At 44.2% G+C, this 18,484-nt stretch overlaps 1 protein-coding gene across 1 annotated transcript in view; it reads right to left on the reverse strand.

Annotated features, from left to right (window-relative positions):
* Positions 1-15,103: 15,103 nt before the first annotated feature.
* Positions 15,104-18,484, reverse strand: part of CRAT (carnitine O-acetyltransferase) — a 466,622-nt gene continuing 463,241 nt past the window's right edge. The window contains exon 14 of the mRNA XM_069237047.1: positions 15,104-17,048. Within this exon, the coding sequence (XP_069093148.1) occupies positions 16,833-17,048 (216 nt within the window). The 3' untranslated portion in view covers positions 15,104-16,832. The remainder of the gene's footprint in view (positions 17,049-18,484) is intronic.

The following is an 18,484-nucleotide window of genomic DNA, read 5'->3' on the forward strand; positions in this document are numbered from 1 at the left end:
ACTTTCCAGATCCTTCTCCAAACAAACTTCTGTTTCTGTACGAAGTCTAGATAAACAGTCAGCCATCTTGTTATTAGGTCCTGGAACATAAAATATTCTGAATGCAAAATATTGTAAACCAACAACCCACCTACTAATCCTACTGGAAATCGTATCAAGACCATTACTCATGAAAACTTCCACCAGAGGTTTATGATCAGTGAAAACGTGAAAAAAAAATTCCCCACACAAAATGTCTCAATTTGTGAACAGCCCAATAAACACTCAAAGCTTCCTTCTCACTCGTGGAATAATTGAACTCAGCTCCTCGCAAAGTTCTAGAACAATATACTATTGGTTTGAGAACACTCTCTTCTGTTTCTTGCAATAAAACTGTACCTAGACCTTTCATACTAGCATCCGTCATGATGACACATTTTCTTTCTGGATCAAACGAATTCAAACTTTCAGCACTTGACAGCTCTCTTTTTATACTCTCAAATTCTTCTTTACATTCTTCACTCCGCACAAATTCACAACCCTTCTTCAGCAGTCTACGCATGTGCACCATTTTAGACGATAAATTTGGTAAAAACGTGGCATGGAATTCTACCATTCCAAGAAAAGACAACAGTTCCTCTTTCTTTTCTGGATTGCGTAATTTTAAAATGTTCGTTACCAGGTTTTCTTTCGGACACACACCTTTTGAGGTTATTTTGTGACCCAAATAATCAATTTCGGTTCTACAGAAGGAACATTTCTTAAGCTTGAGAGTCAAACCATTCTCCCTCAAAATGGTAAGAACCCTCCTGACTCTCATCTTGTGTTTTGCTTCCGTTTGTCCATGTATAAGAATGTCATCCTGGAAACACTTTATCCCCGGTTCTGAACCAAACAAATTGTACATTATGCGTTGAAATACTGCCGCTGCAGACACCAGTCGAAACGGCATCCTTTTAAATCTGAAGGTTCCAAAAGGTGTGATAAATGTTGTATATTCTCTAGAGTCCTCATGTAGCATGACTTGATGGTAAGCCGAAGTCAATTCTAACTTGCTGAAAAACTTTGACCCATGCAATAACGTGACCATCTCAGTTATATTCGGCAGAGGAAATTGATCACTGACCACACACTTATTCAAATTTCTCAAATCCACACACAACCTGATTTTTCCTGTTTGTTTGCGCGCCACAACGATAGGAGAAACCCATTCAGATGATTCCACTGGCTCAATTATTCCCTCGTCACGCAACCTCCGTATTTCTTTTTCAACTTCATCCTTCATCGAGATGGGGCGTACTTTAGCCACCATTGGTACTGATCCTTCTTTAACCCTTATACGATGAACATACTTTTTTAGACAACCCAAGTTGTCACTGAACACATCGTTGTACTCTTTAACAAACCCAGGTGGATCCTCTACCTTTCCACCATCTATAGAAACTGCACAAACATTTTGAAGCTTTCAAATTAACTTGTCTTTGATCATAACTGGTGTGGAAAAATTGGGATCTAAGATGATATTTAGATGCCTTTGGTGTGGCCAGCTCAACACACTAATCTCCTTTGACAGGAACATACATTTCCCCCAAAATTGTGTTAGTTTTAAATGTAATCTCTGACTCAAAATACCCTCTCAAATCGATACTTTGACCACCGTAGGCACACTGAGTAACATCTGGCTTCTTTAAGTTGACTTTGTGGCTAAAATGTTCGTCAAAGAAGTCACTTGATACTAAAGTTAACCACACTCCTGAATCAAACAATACTTCACTGCTCACACCTAAAATGGTAACCATATCCTTTGGATAACTCTTTTTCTGAGCTTTGGTAGAGACTGATAGTATACAATCCTCAACGACCTTCACTGATGTTTGACTTTTTGTTGACTTACAACACTTGGCAAAATTACCCTTTTTATTGCAGTCTACATGTCATATTTATGGCAGGACATTTCTTATAGGATACATAATGCCCATTGTGGCCACACCGAAAACACGTTGTGTCCTTGAATTTGGACCATTGCTCCTGAGTACCTTTCTACTCTCCCTTATCACAGTCTCCTTCTTTAAGTTTTCGTTTCTCGCAGTAATTTTATTTATTGCCAGATTTCTGCCTCTTTCCATTTCCTCAACACAAGCTAAAGTGAGTTCCATACTTTTAGCCAGAATGATAACTTCATGCAACGGTGGGTCATCCTTGCTCCATAATTCCTGTCTTATTTTATCATTAGAACATCTCAACATAAACTGGTCTCTAATGCGCTCATCAATTGTGGTTCCAAATTTGCACGTAGATGCTAGCTTCCTTAAAGCCGCTATATATTCTTCAATACTTACCCCTGCCTTTTGTTCTCTCATTCCAAAATGGTACCGCTCCAAAATGGTACTGACTTTTGGTAGAAAATGCAGATCTAGCTTCTTTAAACACATTTCAAATTCATTTAAATCTGTTCCTTCATCTCCTGTATCCGGTAAAGTCTCAAAAATTTCCTGCCCTTCACACCCTAAACAATGCATTAGTAACGCTGTTTTCCTTTCATTTGATAAGTTGGTGCTACAAACCCTGGAATAATGAAGAAATGTCTTTTTCCATTTGGACCACTTGATAGGCAGCTCCCCTGGTACAGTTAGGAAAAAAGGTGGAGGAGAAATATTCTGCATGCTGTGTTTCTTACAGGAATCCTTTGTAGACCTTATAAATTTGTATTAGTAAACTTACAAGTCGTGAAGTACTTTACAAAATGTGGCTTGCAGAGTTAGAGAGTACAAAAGAGAAATCGTTTTTTTTTTTTTCTCTATCTTTATTATTATGTATAAAGAAAACCTTCAGTCTGTTTTCGATGGAAGATATACCTTGTTTGTTTTCTTTTTTACATTTTTTTTTTATTTATGTGATCCTTGAGTCCTCCTCAATTTCTGCTTAGAGAACAGCTTTAGAAAAGGAGGAGACGCTGCGAACAAAATTAACCTCAGGGCGGAGGTCAGGTAAGATTAACGGATGCGCGTGTAGAATTATGCTGATGCACGCGCGATTGACTCACGTTCAATTACACAACCCTTAAGACGGTCGTGCGATCCTGCAATCTTTTGGACGGTGGCACGCGTTCCTTTTCACCAAAGGCTCATTTCAAAAGCAAACACGCTTGATGAAAGCGCTCGAGGCAGAAAAAAGTTTGAAAAAACAAATTGAAAGTTTTCACCAATAACGAAGAAAGAGAGGCTTTAAGGCTCACCAATATAAGCAGACAGTTCATAGCAGGGGAAACAGTAATCCTTAAACGAAGGCTCCGTTCAAATACTTCCAGTAGAAACTTCTTTGTCCTAGTGTTAAGATACTCCTGACAACTTATCCTCGTCGCCAAATGTAATAAAGAGATGAGTCCGGATACTGATGAGTGGGTTCTTTATTAGGAGTATCTTATCCACGTCCACAGAAAGACACCCTCTGTCTAACCGCTCTCCACCAGAATCCAACAAGAGAATTTCACCCCCTCCAACACTCTAATCTGATGTCAGGTATGACATCAGCCCCAGGCATAGAATCCCTTCCATTCTGCCATCTACCACACATGTGTTGTTGCAGCTAGCCTCCAGGATTTGTAGTTTGCCATTCCTACCCCATGTGTTGTTCCAGGTAGCCTCCAGGGCTTGTAGTTTGCCATTCGTACACCATTTGTTGTTGCAGCTAGCCTGTAGAGCTTGGTGTTTCATTCTTATTCCACGTGTCATCGTAGCTAGTCTCCAGGGATGTTAGGTTGCCCTCAAGCCTATGCAGCTGAGCTATAGTGGCCTTCAGAATTCCTGAGTGATTAGTGGTGCAGGCATCTCTGATTACCACCTTAAAAGCCTCCCAAACTATGTCTATCTGCACCATCCACAGAGTTAGAGGAAAATAATCGTGGATCACCATTTCCTGCTCAACACTGAGTTCAACACGGCTCCTTGGACCACTGTCTAAGTAAACGGTTTGTACTGAGGGACTGGGATTATTAGCACCGTAAGGACAGCGGCGTGATCAGACTGAGTCCTGGTCATATTTAATGGAAGTGACTCACACGCTAACATCCTGTGTAACACAGCAGTATTCAATTCAAGACCTGTAATTTTGGACGGTGTCCTTCCAGGTGCTAGGGTTTCTTAGTAGGTTTTGGTGTGCAATGACATCACTTCTGTGTCACAGAGGAGTTGTGTATGATGCTAATAGGGTGCCCTCTTCCAAGTATTGATGTATTTAAAAAAGCACAATTCAGAAAGTTCACATAATTAATTAGATGGTAGTTCTTGACCACCAGTAAACCTAGGTTGGTGTACTTGTGCTAATTCTTCAAGAACTCCAATGTATATGTGATATACGTTGGTGCTTCCTGTGATTGTTCTGTTCATCTAGACAGTGTCATTTTAAATGTTGTGAGACTTTATCAGTCATGTCAACATACTACAGTCATTAAATTCAGAATTGCATCAATCCCATGTCAGTGTGCTAAGACCTGCCTGGTTTCATGGGGGTTAACACATGGACATGCATGGTCATAAACTTAGAGCTGCATGTCTAGTGGGGTGAATGTTTATGTAAGGTGTGACTTATACAGGACTGGCTGTGACCTTCATTCTCCAACTGGGAGTGCCATGCCTTGTATTTGAAGCACATGACAGAGCACTCCCCATACTCGTTAAGATCAATATAGCTCTCCACCCTCCCCTCATTATTGCTGACTTCATTAACTTGTCAGCCAGCATATCAACTCCCATCCTTAACCCAATTTTACTTTCCAAACCCAGTGCAGGGTTGAGAACCTTACACAATTTCTGAGCCATATGGGGTATCCCAGAGGTGGCAAAGAAGCAGGTCCCCCATACCTTCTCTGGATTGAGAGGATGGTTAAAAGAAACTTTTGAGTGGTAGTATCAAACAAACAACCTGATTGGTACAAGACACCATTGTTAACACCCTCTCTGCTTACAGCGACCAGAATGAAACCGGGCCCAGAGCACCCCCACAATCGGAAGGCACGAGAGTAATATGCACTTGCAAATTGCTCACTGGTCACACTTGAGATTCATCTGACCCACAGGCAAGTAGAATATTTATAAGGCATACGACACACTCCTGTCCTTTCCCCTGCCCTTGCTCACAATGTGCTGACTAGCAGCAAAGCAGGCCCCCCAGCACCATGGTGCAAGGGTACCTGATTGCATGCAGGATTATGTTTGTGCAGGAAGGGGCATGTTCTTGCACAAAAAAATAACCCTGAGAGGTATTTTCCTTGTTCATTCTGCAGTATACATAGAAAGATGGAAAAAACGAGGAGAATTAGATATTTCTCCTTGTTATGCCTCCTCTGGGAAGGCGTATCTTTTTGGCACATACCCAGGTTTATCAATTCTGGTAAATTTGGAAATGTGTCAAAATCATGGGTTTCGTGTGGGGGGAAAACCCACCACAACGCCCATGGAAACGCCTCCCTTGTACAGTCATACAACGCAGAGATTTGCATTGCATTACTCAAGATTTAAGAAGCCATGCAAGGTGCCCTTGCATGTCTTCATAACTCTGACTAAAGGTTTGCGTTGCCCAAGTACCATGTTGCCTGGTGCAAACTGGGTCATAAACATGGTTCTGAGTGATCAGTGGATCTGAGATTTGTGGTGGGATATGTATATATATATATATAATCTCTCTGCATCGTTTACTTCTTCCTCAGTCTAAGTCTTCACTCCATGCAACCTTTTGTGGAAAACTTTATCAGCCTGTTTCGGGTATTAAAGCATGCAGGGCTTGTTTTCAAGTGTTACTCAGAGCCAGGTGGGATATTGGGGGACATATTGAATTCCTGCTCTCCCCTCACCTGTTGGATGGAATAGTAAAGTTTTGGTGTACAGATATAGTGATTCTGCCATAGGACGGCTCACAGCGCTCCCTGGCAAGACAAAGCACGCACCCTGGAAATTTACTAGCCAGACAACTATTGGGCAAACACGTGCCCCTGGGGATGCCTACACTCTTGAGCGATGTGCTTGCGCCACTAAAAACGTGGGGGTAAATGTTGATTGGCCAAGCATACTCTTTAGCATTTCTCAACTTGAGGCCAGATGTACCAAGGTAATAATTTGTGATTACCAAATAGCAAATTTTTGCGATTCGCTATTGAGTAATGACAAACGCCAATGTACAAATGTGTCTTTGACACAGTTTGTGATTCCCAGTGGGTCGCAAATAGACCTGCCTCATGAATATTAATGAGGTAGGTCTCGGTTTGCAACCCATTGAGAATCGCAAAAAAACTGGTGTGGCTCATTGGAAATCGAAAAAAAATCACAAGGATGGTGGTGTGCAGGCATTTTTTTTGAAATGCAGCCCGTTTTCCTCAAAGGAAAAAAGGATGCGTTTAAAAAAAAAATAGATATATGAAAAGTTTTCTTAGCTCTACCAGCTCTTAAAAATGTTTTTACAAACATTGACAAAGGGGAAGGGGTCCCTTGGGGACCTCTTCCCATTTGCAAATGGGGATAGCGCCTTCTTGAAGTAGGTGGTAAAATGTGAATGTTTTGTGACCGCGCTTCAGTTGCAGAACATTCAAGTATACCACTGCGATTCTGTATTAGGAAGGGACGCCCTTAACACGCCTCTTCCCAATACCGAATCACAAACCTAATTTGTGATTCTGTAATAGGTTACCGAATCACATATAGGGCGTTGTGTTTGCAAACAGACCTCAACAATGCTCTGTACATGTAGCCCTTGAGCCTCTATCTTACCTATTGCAGTGGACTCTGGCACGCCCTCGATTCGTAAATTATTTCTATGCGAGCCAACCTCAAAGTGTTCATTTGTGGCTTTTATTATAATTAATACTTTCTCCATAGTCAGCAGCTTCTCATTACATCCTTTAGTCGCTATTTAGGATTATCGGCGCATTCCCTATGGTTGTCTAGGTGCACTCTCGCACGGCCCAGCCTGTCTGGTAGGGTGTTACTCTTCCTGTTGGTTGTGGCCGGGCTACATCTGGCTGCTATTAGGAGAGTCACCACACCTTGTTCTGCTGTTGCATCCAAGCCAGCCTGGGGAGGGTCTCTTCCCTACTTGTGGTTTTGGTTGTTTATTCCAAGTGACCTTTTAGTTTTAAATACATTGTTGGTTCTTCTTGCACAAGATGACCTTCAGTACACACCGCATGAGATACTGATGTAGCAATGCCCTGTTGCATGACGCAAACACCTAAACAGTTGATAGTGCACACACCAGATGAGGCACTTCTGAGGTTCTGTGGTTCCCAGGGTACAGTTTGTTCCACCCTTGCCAGTGATTCAGTCACCTCGAACTGTATCCCAGCAGGGCTAAGGATGTCACAAACATGGGGGACAACAAGATGATAGTAGGCATCTGTAGAACAGTCCATAGGGCGAGACCCAACCTCCCCCGGTGCCAATATAGGGACTGCAGCCCGCAAAGCTGGAGACTGTTAAATTATGTCCTAGATCTTCAGATCCAAGGCTTAGCATCTCCAAGCAAGGCACAGCTGGATATCCCACCTCTGGCCTCCTGCATTCTGACTAGAGAAGGGTAGGGGCCATGAGAAGACCCAACAAAGGCACATCTCATTGCTGGTACAGGTAATGAGTTGCTGCAGGAGACAAAAAGGGTACTGGTGGACCCCTAACTACTCGCCTGCAGTCCCAAGTGCTTCAGCAGGTGGGAGCGAAGCCTCGCAGATTTTCTGGGGAGATTCTAGTCCCAGCTACCAGTCTGATGTGGTACACAGACACCACTCCATCCACCCTGGGACAGCCAGTTATTCTTTGGGTGCGCAGAGCCAGCTGGCACAGATACCATTTGCCCTTCTTCTTCTCAGGGTCACAATCCTTCTGGGCCGCCTAGATATCTAGGCCCGGGACTTGGCTTCAATTGCCATGACGCGTTCCAGACACCTCCACTGAACTCTCTTTCCACAGGCTACACTTCCCCTCCGAATGTACACAAGGGTTGTGGAACCAGTTGCGCCACCCTGGGGACGAGATGGGCATCCTATGCACCGGATAGGTTTCTTGGCTAAAGTATCCTCAGACATGTACATCCTTCTTGCAGCCCTGTACTGTGGCATCCCTCTGTCTCTGTCACTTCCAACGCTATGCACTTTTCTTGAAAAGTAACTGCTTCTAATTTCTCACAAAAGATGAAAGAATCTGACTGAATAATGCTGACAAGCACTACCTCTGGAAATAATTCAAGATGATGTGGAATTCTCTCAAACAAGTTGTTGAATATTGAAGCCGAGCTCCGGAGGAGTCCCTCACAGTAATGTACAATAGAAAATCTGGTACTTGGGGCCGAGGGGGAGGGGGAGGGAGCAGTGTCTCCACCACCTTAGCTAGAATTCATGCCAAATAATGAGATGGAATTGGGTACAGGTGATTTCAGTTGTGTACGGGGCGGGGTATTCTGTCAGATTTCACTAGGAATTTTTACATACACACAAAATACCCCACCCCCATACTTCACAGCTTTTTCTTCAAAAATGTGACTACTAATGTTTCATTTATACTTTTAAGGACATTATAAAAGTTCTCAGGACGCGAGTTATAGTTACTTGAAAGAACTTTAACTGCTGAATTTCTATGGTTTTATATGAGTAGATTCAGAACCTAACTATAATGTCCCTGTAACCTTTGATTTTTTCAGTGCATTTCAAAGGTTTTTTTCATTCTATTTTCTAACTATAATGTCCCTGTAACTTTTGTGTTTTTCAGTGAATTTCTCCCGTTATTTAAACATAAAGTAATTTTCATTACTATATGTTAATCCAACCACTGCTGCATTCGGCCAGGCCCCGCGGGTGACCCCTTTAACCCAACCCTGTACAGCCCCCCCTCTCCAGGCCGCTCTCAGCAACGGGGACTCCATCCCCTGTGGCCCAACCTAAATATTAAATTTTTGTTTGGGGAGGGTGTGCTCCCCCACGGGTCCTGAAGTCCCCCACGGTCCCAGCTGGCTCCTGCCTCCTGCATGAGCCAGCATTGCTGACAGAGAGGAGTGAGAGCAGTTTCCTCTGTCTCCCTGTCTGCATCTATTTAAAAGCAATGGTGGTCTGCTACCCCCAGCAGGCCACCATCCCTGTGATTGTAGCCATTCCCAATGGGGTCACAAATTGCAACCTACCTCATGAGTATGAATGAGGTGGGTCATTTGCGACCCCACTGGGAATTGCTACATGTGTCACATTTGTACATTTCAATTTGCAAGTCTATAATTGCAACTCGCAAATAGAAATGGGCAAACATCTGGCCCCTGGTCGCTAATATCTTGAGGTGAAGTTTGAACATTTTTTTGTTGTGTGCGTCCATGAAAAGGTCTAATTCCAGACAGCCCCATTCTTTGAAAGTGTTGTGAAGAATTTCATTGTTTAGAATTCAATCATGATTTTCTTGAATTATTCAACTTAGTGCATCTGCTTGCTTGTTGTACAGGAAGAAATTATTTTAGAGCTGGATGGACAGCTCTCAATTCCAACTGGCTGATGTTATAAGATTGTTCCTTTGACTAAGTCCTCTGAGTTTGAAGGTGGTCCATATGAGCACTAAAAGCAACCCATCCCAGGAGAGACGGGTCTGTTACAATAGTTTGAGTAGGAATGTCTGTATGGAAAGGAACTCTTTCTAGCGAATTGAACTCCGTGCACCACCAAGGTAATGATCGGCTCGCTTGCTGGGTACGCTTTACCTCCAAACTCCCTCATTTATGGCTCTGCTGAACCTCCGGGCATTGCTGTACTGGTCTCGTGCAGTCTGGCATTCAGGTCAGAAAGATGCAGGATGCCATTGTTCCCAGCAACAAAGAAATTTGTCGCACTGTTGCATGGGGAGTTGTTTTCAACAGTTGGCACTTCTGTTGCATAGATAAGTCTCTCCATTAAAGGAAACACTTTTGTGGCTGTTGTCTAATAACGCTTCCAAATAAAAAAACCTTTGTACTAAAACGACTGTTGATTTCTGCAAGTTGGTTTTCAGACCTAGGTTTTGTAAGATGTGTACTAATGTTCCTTTGCTATGACCCGAGACGATGCCTTTATCAACAGTCGTCCAGATACAGGTATATGAAAATGTTCCTTCAGTGACGATGGGTCGCAGCTACAGCCATACAGTTTGTGAAGGTGTGAGGAAGAGACTTGAGGTCGAATGGAAGAACCTTGAATTGGTAGTGGTGACTTCCTGCCAATCTTAGGAACTTTCTGTGTTTCTTTATTATTGGAATATGGAAACAGGCATCTTGCAGGCCTATCACACAAATCTAATCTTCCTGACGTAACTGAGGATATATTTGGTGTAATGCTAACATCCAGAAGCTTTCTTTTTTATCCATTTGTTTGTACATTTTAGGTCAAAGATAAGGTCTGAACTCTGGTTTTGGACCCATGCGGGAATAAATATCCTTCCCTTTTTGGAAAGGAGTCACTTTCTCCACTGAATTTGTCTGCAGCAATGAGTTTACCCCTTTGTGAAGCAAGTTTTGATGGAGATGAAAACCTTTCTTCGGAGGTATAGGAGGCGTAGATTTGAAAATAACCATTCTAATAAATATTCAACACAGACTTGTCTTTTATTATGTTTTGCCTCTCTTGGATATGGATTGAAATGCTTCCCCTTACCGGAGTGACTAACGGAGAGTAGGGAAGAAAGTCCTCATTGTTTATGCTGAAGTTTTCCTGCAAGGCTGATGTTTGATGTCCTCTGCGCTTAGAGGACTGTCTTTGCTGTTGGTGAAGCTGCCACTAAGGAGCTTGAACCCTCTGCGGGAAGCTCTGTTTCTAAGGCTTATAAAGTATTCTATACTCCTCCTTCACCAAAGCTACAGCTTTGTGTCCAATTCTGATTTCATTCGGACAAGCTCATCATCCGCTTGAGTACCAAATAGAGAACTGCCTGAAAAAGATTCAAAATCCTTTATTGCGCTTCAGGTTTTAACCGGGTGAGTCTCAACCAGGCACTGTGTCTGAGACATATTCCATGAGAGTAGGCATGTGCTGACCGGTCAGAATCATCCTCCGCTGCTGCACTAATACTTGGTTCAAAACCATCATGGCCTCTTGCAAGATTTCCTGAAAATCTGGTTTGTTTAGCTTCTGACGTATTTCAGCGAAGCTCTGAAGAGAGTCCCAAGGGCCTCTGTCATAACGACCCCGAAAAGAGGTTGCACTCAGTTTTCCTGGAAGTGGTCGCTGTACCACATATTTTCTACCTGTCCATCTGTTTGCTGCCTTCTCAGTCATTTAAGTTGTCATCAGTGATGTCATAAATGTCACAGAACATGTTGTGAGACATGTCATATGTGAGGTCATAAGCAGTACATGGTGGGGCGCACGTTATAGTTAGTGCTGCTAACTATAACAGCTGAATTGCTGTGTTTTTTGTTTTACTTCAAAACGTTAACATTGTCACTAAGAAATTCACCTATCTATAACGTTACTTATATTATGCTCAAACATTATTTTGTAAAAATGTTTTTTTTTTGCTGTAACATAAGAGTATGGTATATAGTTTGTAAAATGTGTGAGTATTATACAGATAAATATTAAGGCCCATATTTATACTTTTTGACGCAAAACTGCGCCAACGCAGTTTTGCGTAAAAAAAATTAGCGATGGCTAATGCCATTCTGAAGCGCCATGCGGGCGCCGTATTTATTGAATGACGTTAGCCGGCGTTAGCCGCCGGCGCCGTCTGGTGTGCGTTAAAAAAAACGACGTACACCAGGCAGCGCCGGCGTAGGGGGATATGGGGCTTGGGCGTCAAGAAATGGGGCAAGTCAGGTTGAGGCAATTTTTTCGCCTCAACCCGATTTGCGCCATTTTTTTTCACTCCCAACCCCCATAGAAATGACTCCTGTCTTAGCAAAGACAGGAGTCATGCCCCCTTGCCCAATGGCCATGCCCAGGGGACTTCTGTCCCCTGGGCATGGTCATTGGGCATAGTGGGATGTAGGGGGGCACAAATCAGGCCCCCCTATGCCACAAAAAAAAAAAAAAAAAAAAAGGACTTACCTGAACTTACCTTAATGTCCCTGGGATGGGTCCCTCCAGCCTTGGGTGTCCTCCTGGGGTGGGCAAGGGTGACAGGGGGTGTCCCTGGGGGCATGGGAGGGCACCTCTGGGCTCCTTCAGAGCCCACAGGTCCCTTAACGCCTGCCTTTTGCAGGCGCTAAAAAACGGCGCAAAAGCGGCCGTACGTCATTTTTTTTGACCCGCCCACTCCCGGGCGTGAATTTTGCCTCGGAGTCGATTTTTTAGACGGGAACGCCTACCTTGCATATAATTAACGCAAAGTAGGTGTCCATGCTAAAAAATGACGCTAACTCCATGGACTTTGGCGCTAGACGCGTCTAACGCCAAAGTATAAATATGGAGTTAGTTTTGCGTCGAAATTGCGTCAAAAAAAACGACGCAATTCCGGCGCAAACGGAGTATAAATATGCCCCTAAATATTTCAGTAGTAAATATGTATTTGCCGAGTTATTGTAACTCTCATACGGATACATGATACTGGCAGTTTACTTCTAAGGTGTTATTACTCTCACCAGAGCTTCTAAACTATTAATAAAGGTCTTTTGTGGGCTACCTCTCCTATCAGACCTGTGTCTCAGATGACAGGTGTGCGTATTAGGGTGTGTACATGGACTGGTCTCTCCTTTCAGAGCTCCCTCACTCTCTTTCTCTCTGATGACAGGTGTGCGTGGTAGGGTGTGTGGAGAGACACTGGCCTTCATGCTGAGACATCTTTCAGAAGACAGGTGTGCATATTAGGGTGTGTACATGGACTAGTCTCTTCTGTCAGACCTGCCTCTCACACAACAGGTGTATTAGGCTGTGTACATGGACTGACCTCTTCCGTCAGACCTCTATCTCAGGTGCGTAGTAGGGTGTGTGGAAAGAGACTGGCCTCTCCACTGAGACCTCTATCTCAGATGACAGGTGTATGTATCAGGGTGCGTACATGGACTGGCCTCCTGTCAGACCTTTGTCTCAAATGATAGTTGTGCGTAGTAGGGTGTGTGGAAAAGGACTGCCTTTTTGTGTCAGACCTCTCGCTCAGATGCAAGTGTACATGTTATGCTGTGTACATGGACTGGCCTCCTGTCAGACCTTTGTCTCAAATGATACTTGTGCATTAGTAGGGTGTGTGGAAAGGGACTGCCTTTGTGTGTCACACCTCTCGCTCAGATGTACATATTATGCTGTGTACATGGACTGGCCTCTTCTGCCAGAAGATAGATGTGCGTACTAGGCTGTGTGGAGAGGGACTGAGACCTTGCTCTTGGACAACAGTTGTGTATATCTCATGCCCTGTCCAGAGACTGTACTCCCTGCTAACGCCCCTCTCTTTCTTAATGCATGTGCATAGTAGGATGGGGGAAGAGACTGTACTCCCTGCTAACGCCCCTCTCTCTGATAATGCATGTGCATAGTAGGATGGGGGAAGAGACTGTACTCTAATCACAACCCTTACAAAGCAGATGGGTGTAAATAGTACACTCTGATGAACACAATCTCCAGTAAGACTCCTTCCCACCGTAGCAGGTGTGCAACTACAGTGCATCCAAAGATCGCCTACTCCTTTCTACTGTTCATGATCCTGCAAGTCTTGTGAGATCATAACTTGGAAATAAGAATTAACCATCTGCTCATCACAGTACTTCTCTCTTTCACACTACCTTTCAACGACCACCACAATATGCAGTCCTACTAATGGACTGTTCAGGGAACTCACATTCTCCTTTTTACTATTTGCGATCCTGCGAGGTCATAAAAATGAGCTAAAACCGATATATATTTATATTCTTCAGAGTAGGGGGGTCTAAACGTAGGGGGCCAGGATGCCTTTCCACTGCCCCTTATACATCTCTTTTATTTCATTGCCACAAAACCTCCAATTTTTCACAGTAAACAGTAGCGGCGGCCATTTAATTTCTAACATTCCAACAGCCAGCCAATCAGAGTGCTCGCTCTTGCGGGACTCCCAGGAGCCTTTCGGTCCCACAGGAGCATGAAGGCTCATGGGAAAAACGGGCCTCTCGACCAAAGGTCTCCATTTTTTGATTTGTGCTCTTGCGAGCCCAACTGCCAAAATATACAATTATTTTTTAGCCTTAATTTCTCAAAAACTGATTCACACCAAATCACAAAAAGCACAATCTGCGGGCCAGGATCGAGCTTCCTGGCGAATAAGGTGTAATCCATTTAGCACTTGTTGCTGTGGGCCCACCTAAAAAGGTCTATGGACAATGCATGGGGATTTTGCAGTTTGTGACCCCCCCCGTTTTTCCCCAGACTCCGCTTCAAAGATTATCCCAAAACTTTCCAGGAAGGCGCTGGGGTGGATGAGCTTTTTTTGGGGGGAAAGTTGCATGAAGATTCGTCAAGTGGGGCCAAAGTTATTAGCAAACCAAAAAATGATCTTTCTGTGGGAAAGCAGACCTAACTATAAGTACCTTGGGGCGACTGCCACTAGGTAATACATACATATTATATGTATACACACACACACACACACATATATATATATACACACATTGACAAAAATGTTGCTGAACATTGTTTTTTTTATGATGTAAAATTCTAGTTTCATGTTAAATGTGGTGTCATTCTGTTGTATCAGAGGGGAAAACTTTATATGAGAATACACTGAAAACACAAAATCTGTAAAGTGTCAAACCCAGTCCCAACATTCTAAGACTGTGGTTATATTTGAACCTGAAAACGTGAACTAGATAACGAAGATAACAAAGAATCCTGGTCAGTATTTGGTTAGGATGTGTGATATAAACCAATCAGTTCACAACAAAAGGTAATGCCTACAAGATCATTCTCTGATGTCATCCCTACTCCAAACAATGCTTGCTGGCATGAGTCTTTCCTGGTGAGGTGTGATTGTTTGGGGAAACATGCTCCACACGGGGCAGGATTGTATGGTGGCTTACAGCTTTTGGAAAGGACGACTGCAGTTGACTAGAAGAAAGATGACAAATGTGGTAATTGCTCCAAATCTACTGACCCTGACAAGCAGACTTCATGGGTAGAAATATCTAAACACAGTGAAGCAAGACACCCCAAAGGCAGAGCATACACCAGGTCAGATTGTCAGATCCCACACACTGCTACGCAGCACTGTGCTTTTATTGAAATTAAAGTCCTGTTGAGAAATCATAAGACATGAAGTGCAGAATGTAGACAAAGGCAGGGCAGCCATCTTGTCATGATTTCTGAGCAGATTCCAGTCTGTTGTCCTTTACAAAGAGCTGGGACAGATCAGGAGGGGGCATGAGAACCGGCCACTTCTGCCACGCTGCAAAGGAGGGATTTAATCAAGTCCAGGACTTGGAGCTGTAACGGTGCAGGAGTAAGGCCAGGTACAAGAGTCCATCAACACGACTGGATGCACTATTAGAAATACAATTTCAAAAATACTGAACACATCTCACACAAAAATATATAGATTACCAGCCAAAGGCACAGTTCTTCACATGTCATACACTGGGGTCAGTCCAAGAAGGCACAGAAACTGTTTGGCCAAAATGGGAGAGAGGGGTTCACCTTCTGAGGATGGATAGCTCCATGGACTCTGCAACCTCCCCCACCTGGACATTATAGCAATCCCATTGCCCGCCATGGGCATGGCCTCATAGCTAGATCAACTAAAATAAGCAAACACTCCTCCAGCTGTGCTGGTCTGCTCTCAAGACCCCACGATGAAGAAACCATGGACACAAATTGAGTCAGTGAGAAGTGGGGGCGAGGGTGTAAATCACAAGCTGCTGTAAAGACTGGATGACATACTCTACTCCCACTTGAAATTGCCCTTGCATTATAAAAGGATGGGGCTCCTGAAAGAGTTATTTGATAAAAGGTACTGTGGTTCTCCCAGAACCACAATCTAAGAACAGAGCACCCTTCAGTGACCCACCATCCTAGGTAAGGGACTTAAGCAGGAGAAACCTGGGCTCCTCCAACAGGACAAAGGAAAGGATTAGCACTGTGGATCCTGAACAGTCGCAGTAAGGATTCCTTCTGAACCACTGCAAGGGTTTTGGAGAAAGTGGGTCCATCAGTATTTGCAGTGACCATAACACTGCTTTCTGCAGGATGACGAGCACATGTACAGCGTTGTGTTGGAAGGCTATCTAATCTGATACGTGTCAGAGCACAACTACGAGTTGTAGTCTATGGTAAACTTTCTGGTCTTCATGAGAGTTCAACATAATGCTATTCTAGAATCTACAAGGCCTATTCTGTAGAATTCTTGTGGCCTATACAGGTCAGGCAATGAGAGCAGGTGTAAGCCACCTACTAGATGTCCTGTAGTAGGACAAAGGTATGTTTCAAAGTGCTGGGTTACATAAGTAAGTGCGGGCCCCAGGTTGCCCACTCCGGCCCTGTCAGGGGCCTATTGCACAGACTCGGGCACACACATGGAAATGGGAAGGACCATCATGCTACAGATGAGACTTCACTCAAGAATTTGGCTCAGGTTTGTGGTTGTCACATTTCCAGGTATTATCATAACATTTCCTTTGCTACAATGTTCTGACGAACACCCCCCGCACACAAGGGAAAGGGAACAATCACATGTAAGGCTGACACCTGGTATGAACCAGCAGAAGGACTAAGACTACTCTCCCTAGTGTGTCACTTTTAATAGCCATAACGAGGACCAGGCTGCAAGAACATTAGACTTTGTAGAAAGATGGTGATAACAATGCCACTCCTCTGAAGGGCAGACACAGGTTCTTCCTGCTCCCGGCACTAGGAGAGTTTTAGGGTGTTCTTCTCCCTGCGACCTCTCGATTTTGGAGGGCTGTAAACATCCTTACAGCTTGGATTTTGGGGTGCTCTGCAGAAGGCGTTGCATGTCCAGCAGCGCCAACTCCAGGTAGTGTGCCAGCCGGGCGGCGTTGGTCTCAGCACAGCTGTTGAACGCAGAGACAGAGAAGTTGATGTGGCCTTCCATGGGGTTGTAGCAGACGCCATAGCCATCAGGCACCACTGGACCAAAGCACATCACACAGTCTGTTTTGGCGGGCACCTGTGAGAGAAACACATCCACCTTAGAACTGTTCCTGGCTGAACAAAGAGTCTAGGTTTGCAGCTGTTGCTAATACACTTATTAGACCCGGTCTGGGTGCCCTGGGGCACCATGCCACTGTCTCGAGGCTAACATGTATGCAAGAAGAACCCCGAGGTTACCATTCCCCCTCTCGCCTCCGAGGACACTGGGTCTATGCCCTAAACACCTCAAGGCAGCCACAGTGGTGTGCTGCCCTGGGCCAGGCTTTTTCTTTGAATTCTGGGACTTGTAGTCTTGTTTTTTCCATTATAAAACAGGACTACGAGTCCCACAATTCAAAGACAAAAAACCTGGACTAAGGCAGTTCATCACGCATGTCAAGGTATTATGTATGTCCTGCACACCCTCAGCTGACTATGTCCCCAGAATACCAAGGTAACCTTTTTTTAAACGATTTTATTTATTGGCGGTTTTTATTGTACAGCCAAAAGTAGGACTGAAGACAAAATAAAGTTAAAAAGCAACAACAAATGAGGCATAGCAGGGCACATAAAGTTACATGGTTGAAGGCTATGTTTAGCAACGGCAAGAGGCATGCGTCAAACATGTGGCTGGCGATAGCATGGAATTTCACACGGAGTCTTACTTCACTAGCCTCTAGGGTCAGACTCACTGCCCGAGTCCCGCTCCACTCATTCCCTGGGCCCACAAGGTGCGGCCACTGGGCAGCCATTGGTGTCTGCACTTCATCAGGATATGGTTCAACAAGTATGCCTACATGGGCCCCAGATGTTTTTTGGGCTATGTGCCCGGGGCAGCAAGGAATAGTAGAGCTTGAGCTGATCGTTACGATATGCTGCGTCTTTCAGACAGTCCTGGGTCAGCCTCAACCCCACAAACACGACCCACCTCTAGCCAGCAGGAGTGCAAGTGATGCAAAGTGCCTACTCTTGCAGAAATCCCTGCATGCTTCCCAATAGGGCTATCTTCGGTGATAAGTTTTGGGTGATTTCCAATATTTCTGACAGAGCCCTGTCCACTCCCTCCCAATAATCAGCTATCGCTCGGCAGTACCACGTGAGGTGCATAAACCCAGCCTCTGAGGCCCCACAGCTAGCGCAGCTTGAGCTGGTGTGCAAACAATTGTTGGCGGGGTATGGTACAGCAGATAGAGATATTTGAAATAATGAGTCATAGGCACTGATTAGGGGAAAGTTCTCCTGTTAAGGAGCAGAACTAGGTCTGTTTCTCATCCAAGAGGGTCTACCCAAGTTCCCAATTGTTCCTAGCCCTAAAGTGTGGTGGTGGAGTCTCCACCTGAATCGAAGAGAATAGATTGGTGACCATATGTATCGCTGTGGTGGCAGTCAGAAACATGGAGAATGTTGCTGATGTCAGGGGCTCCTGAGGGAAGGTAGAGTAATGAGCCCTGCATAGAGCACATATATGATAGT

This window comes from Pleurodeles waltl, chromosome 6, assembly GCF_031143425.1.
Source record: "Pleurodeles waltl isolate 20211129_DDA chromosome 6, aPleWal1.hap1.20221129, whole genome shotgun sequence".
Taxonomy (NCBI): Eukaryota; Metazoa; Chordata; class Amphibia; order Caudata; family Salamandridae; genus Pleurodeles; species Pleurodeles waltl.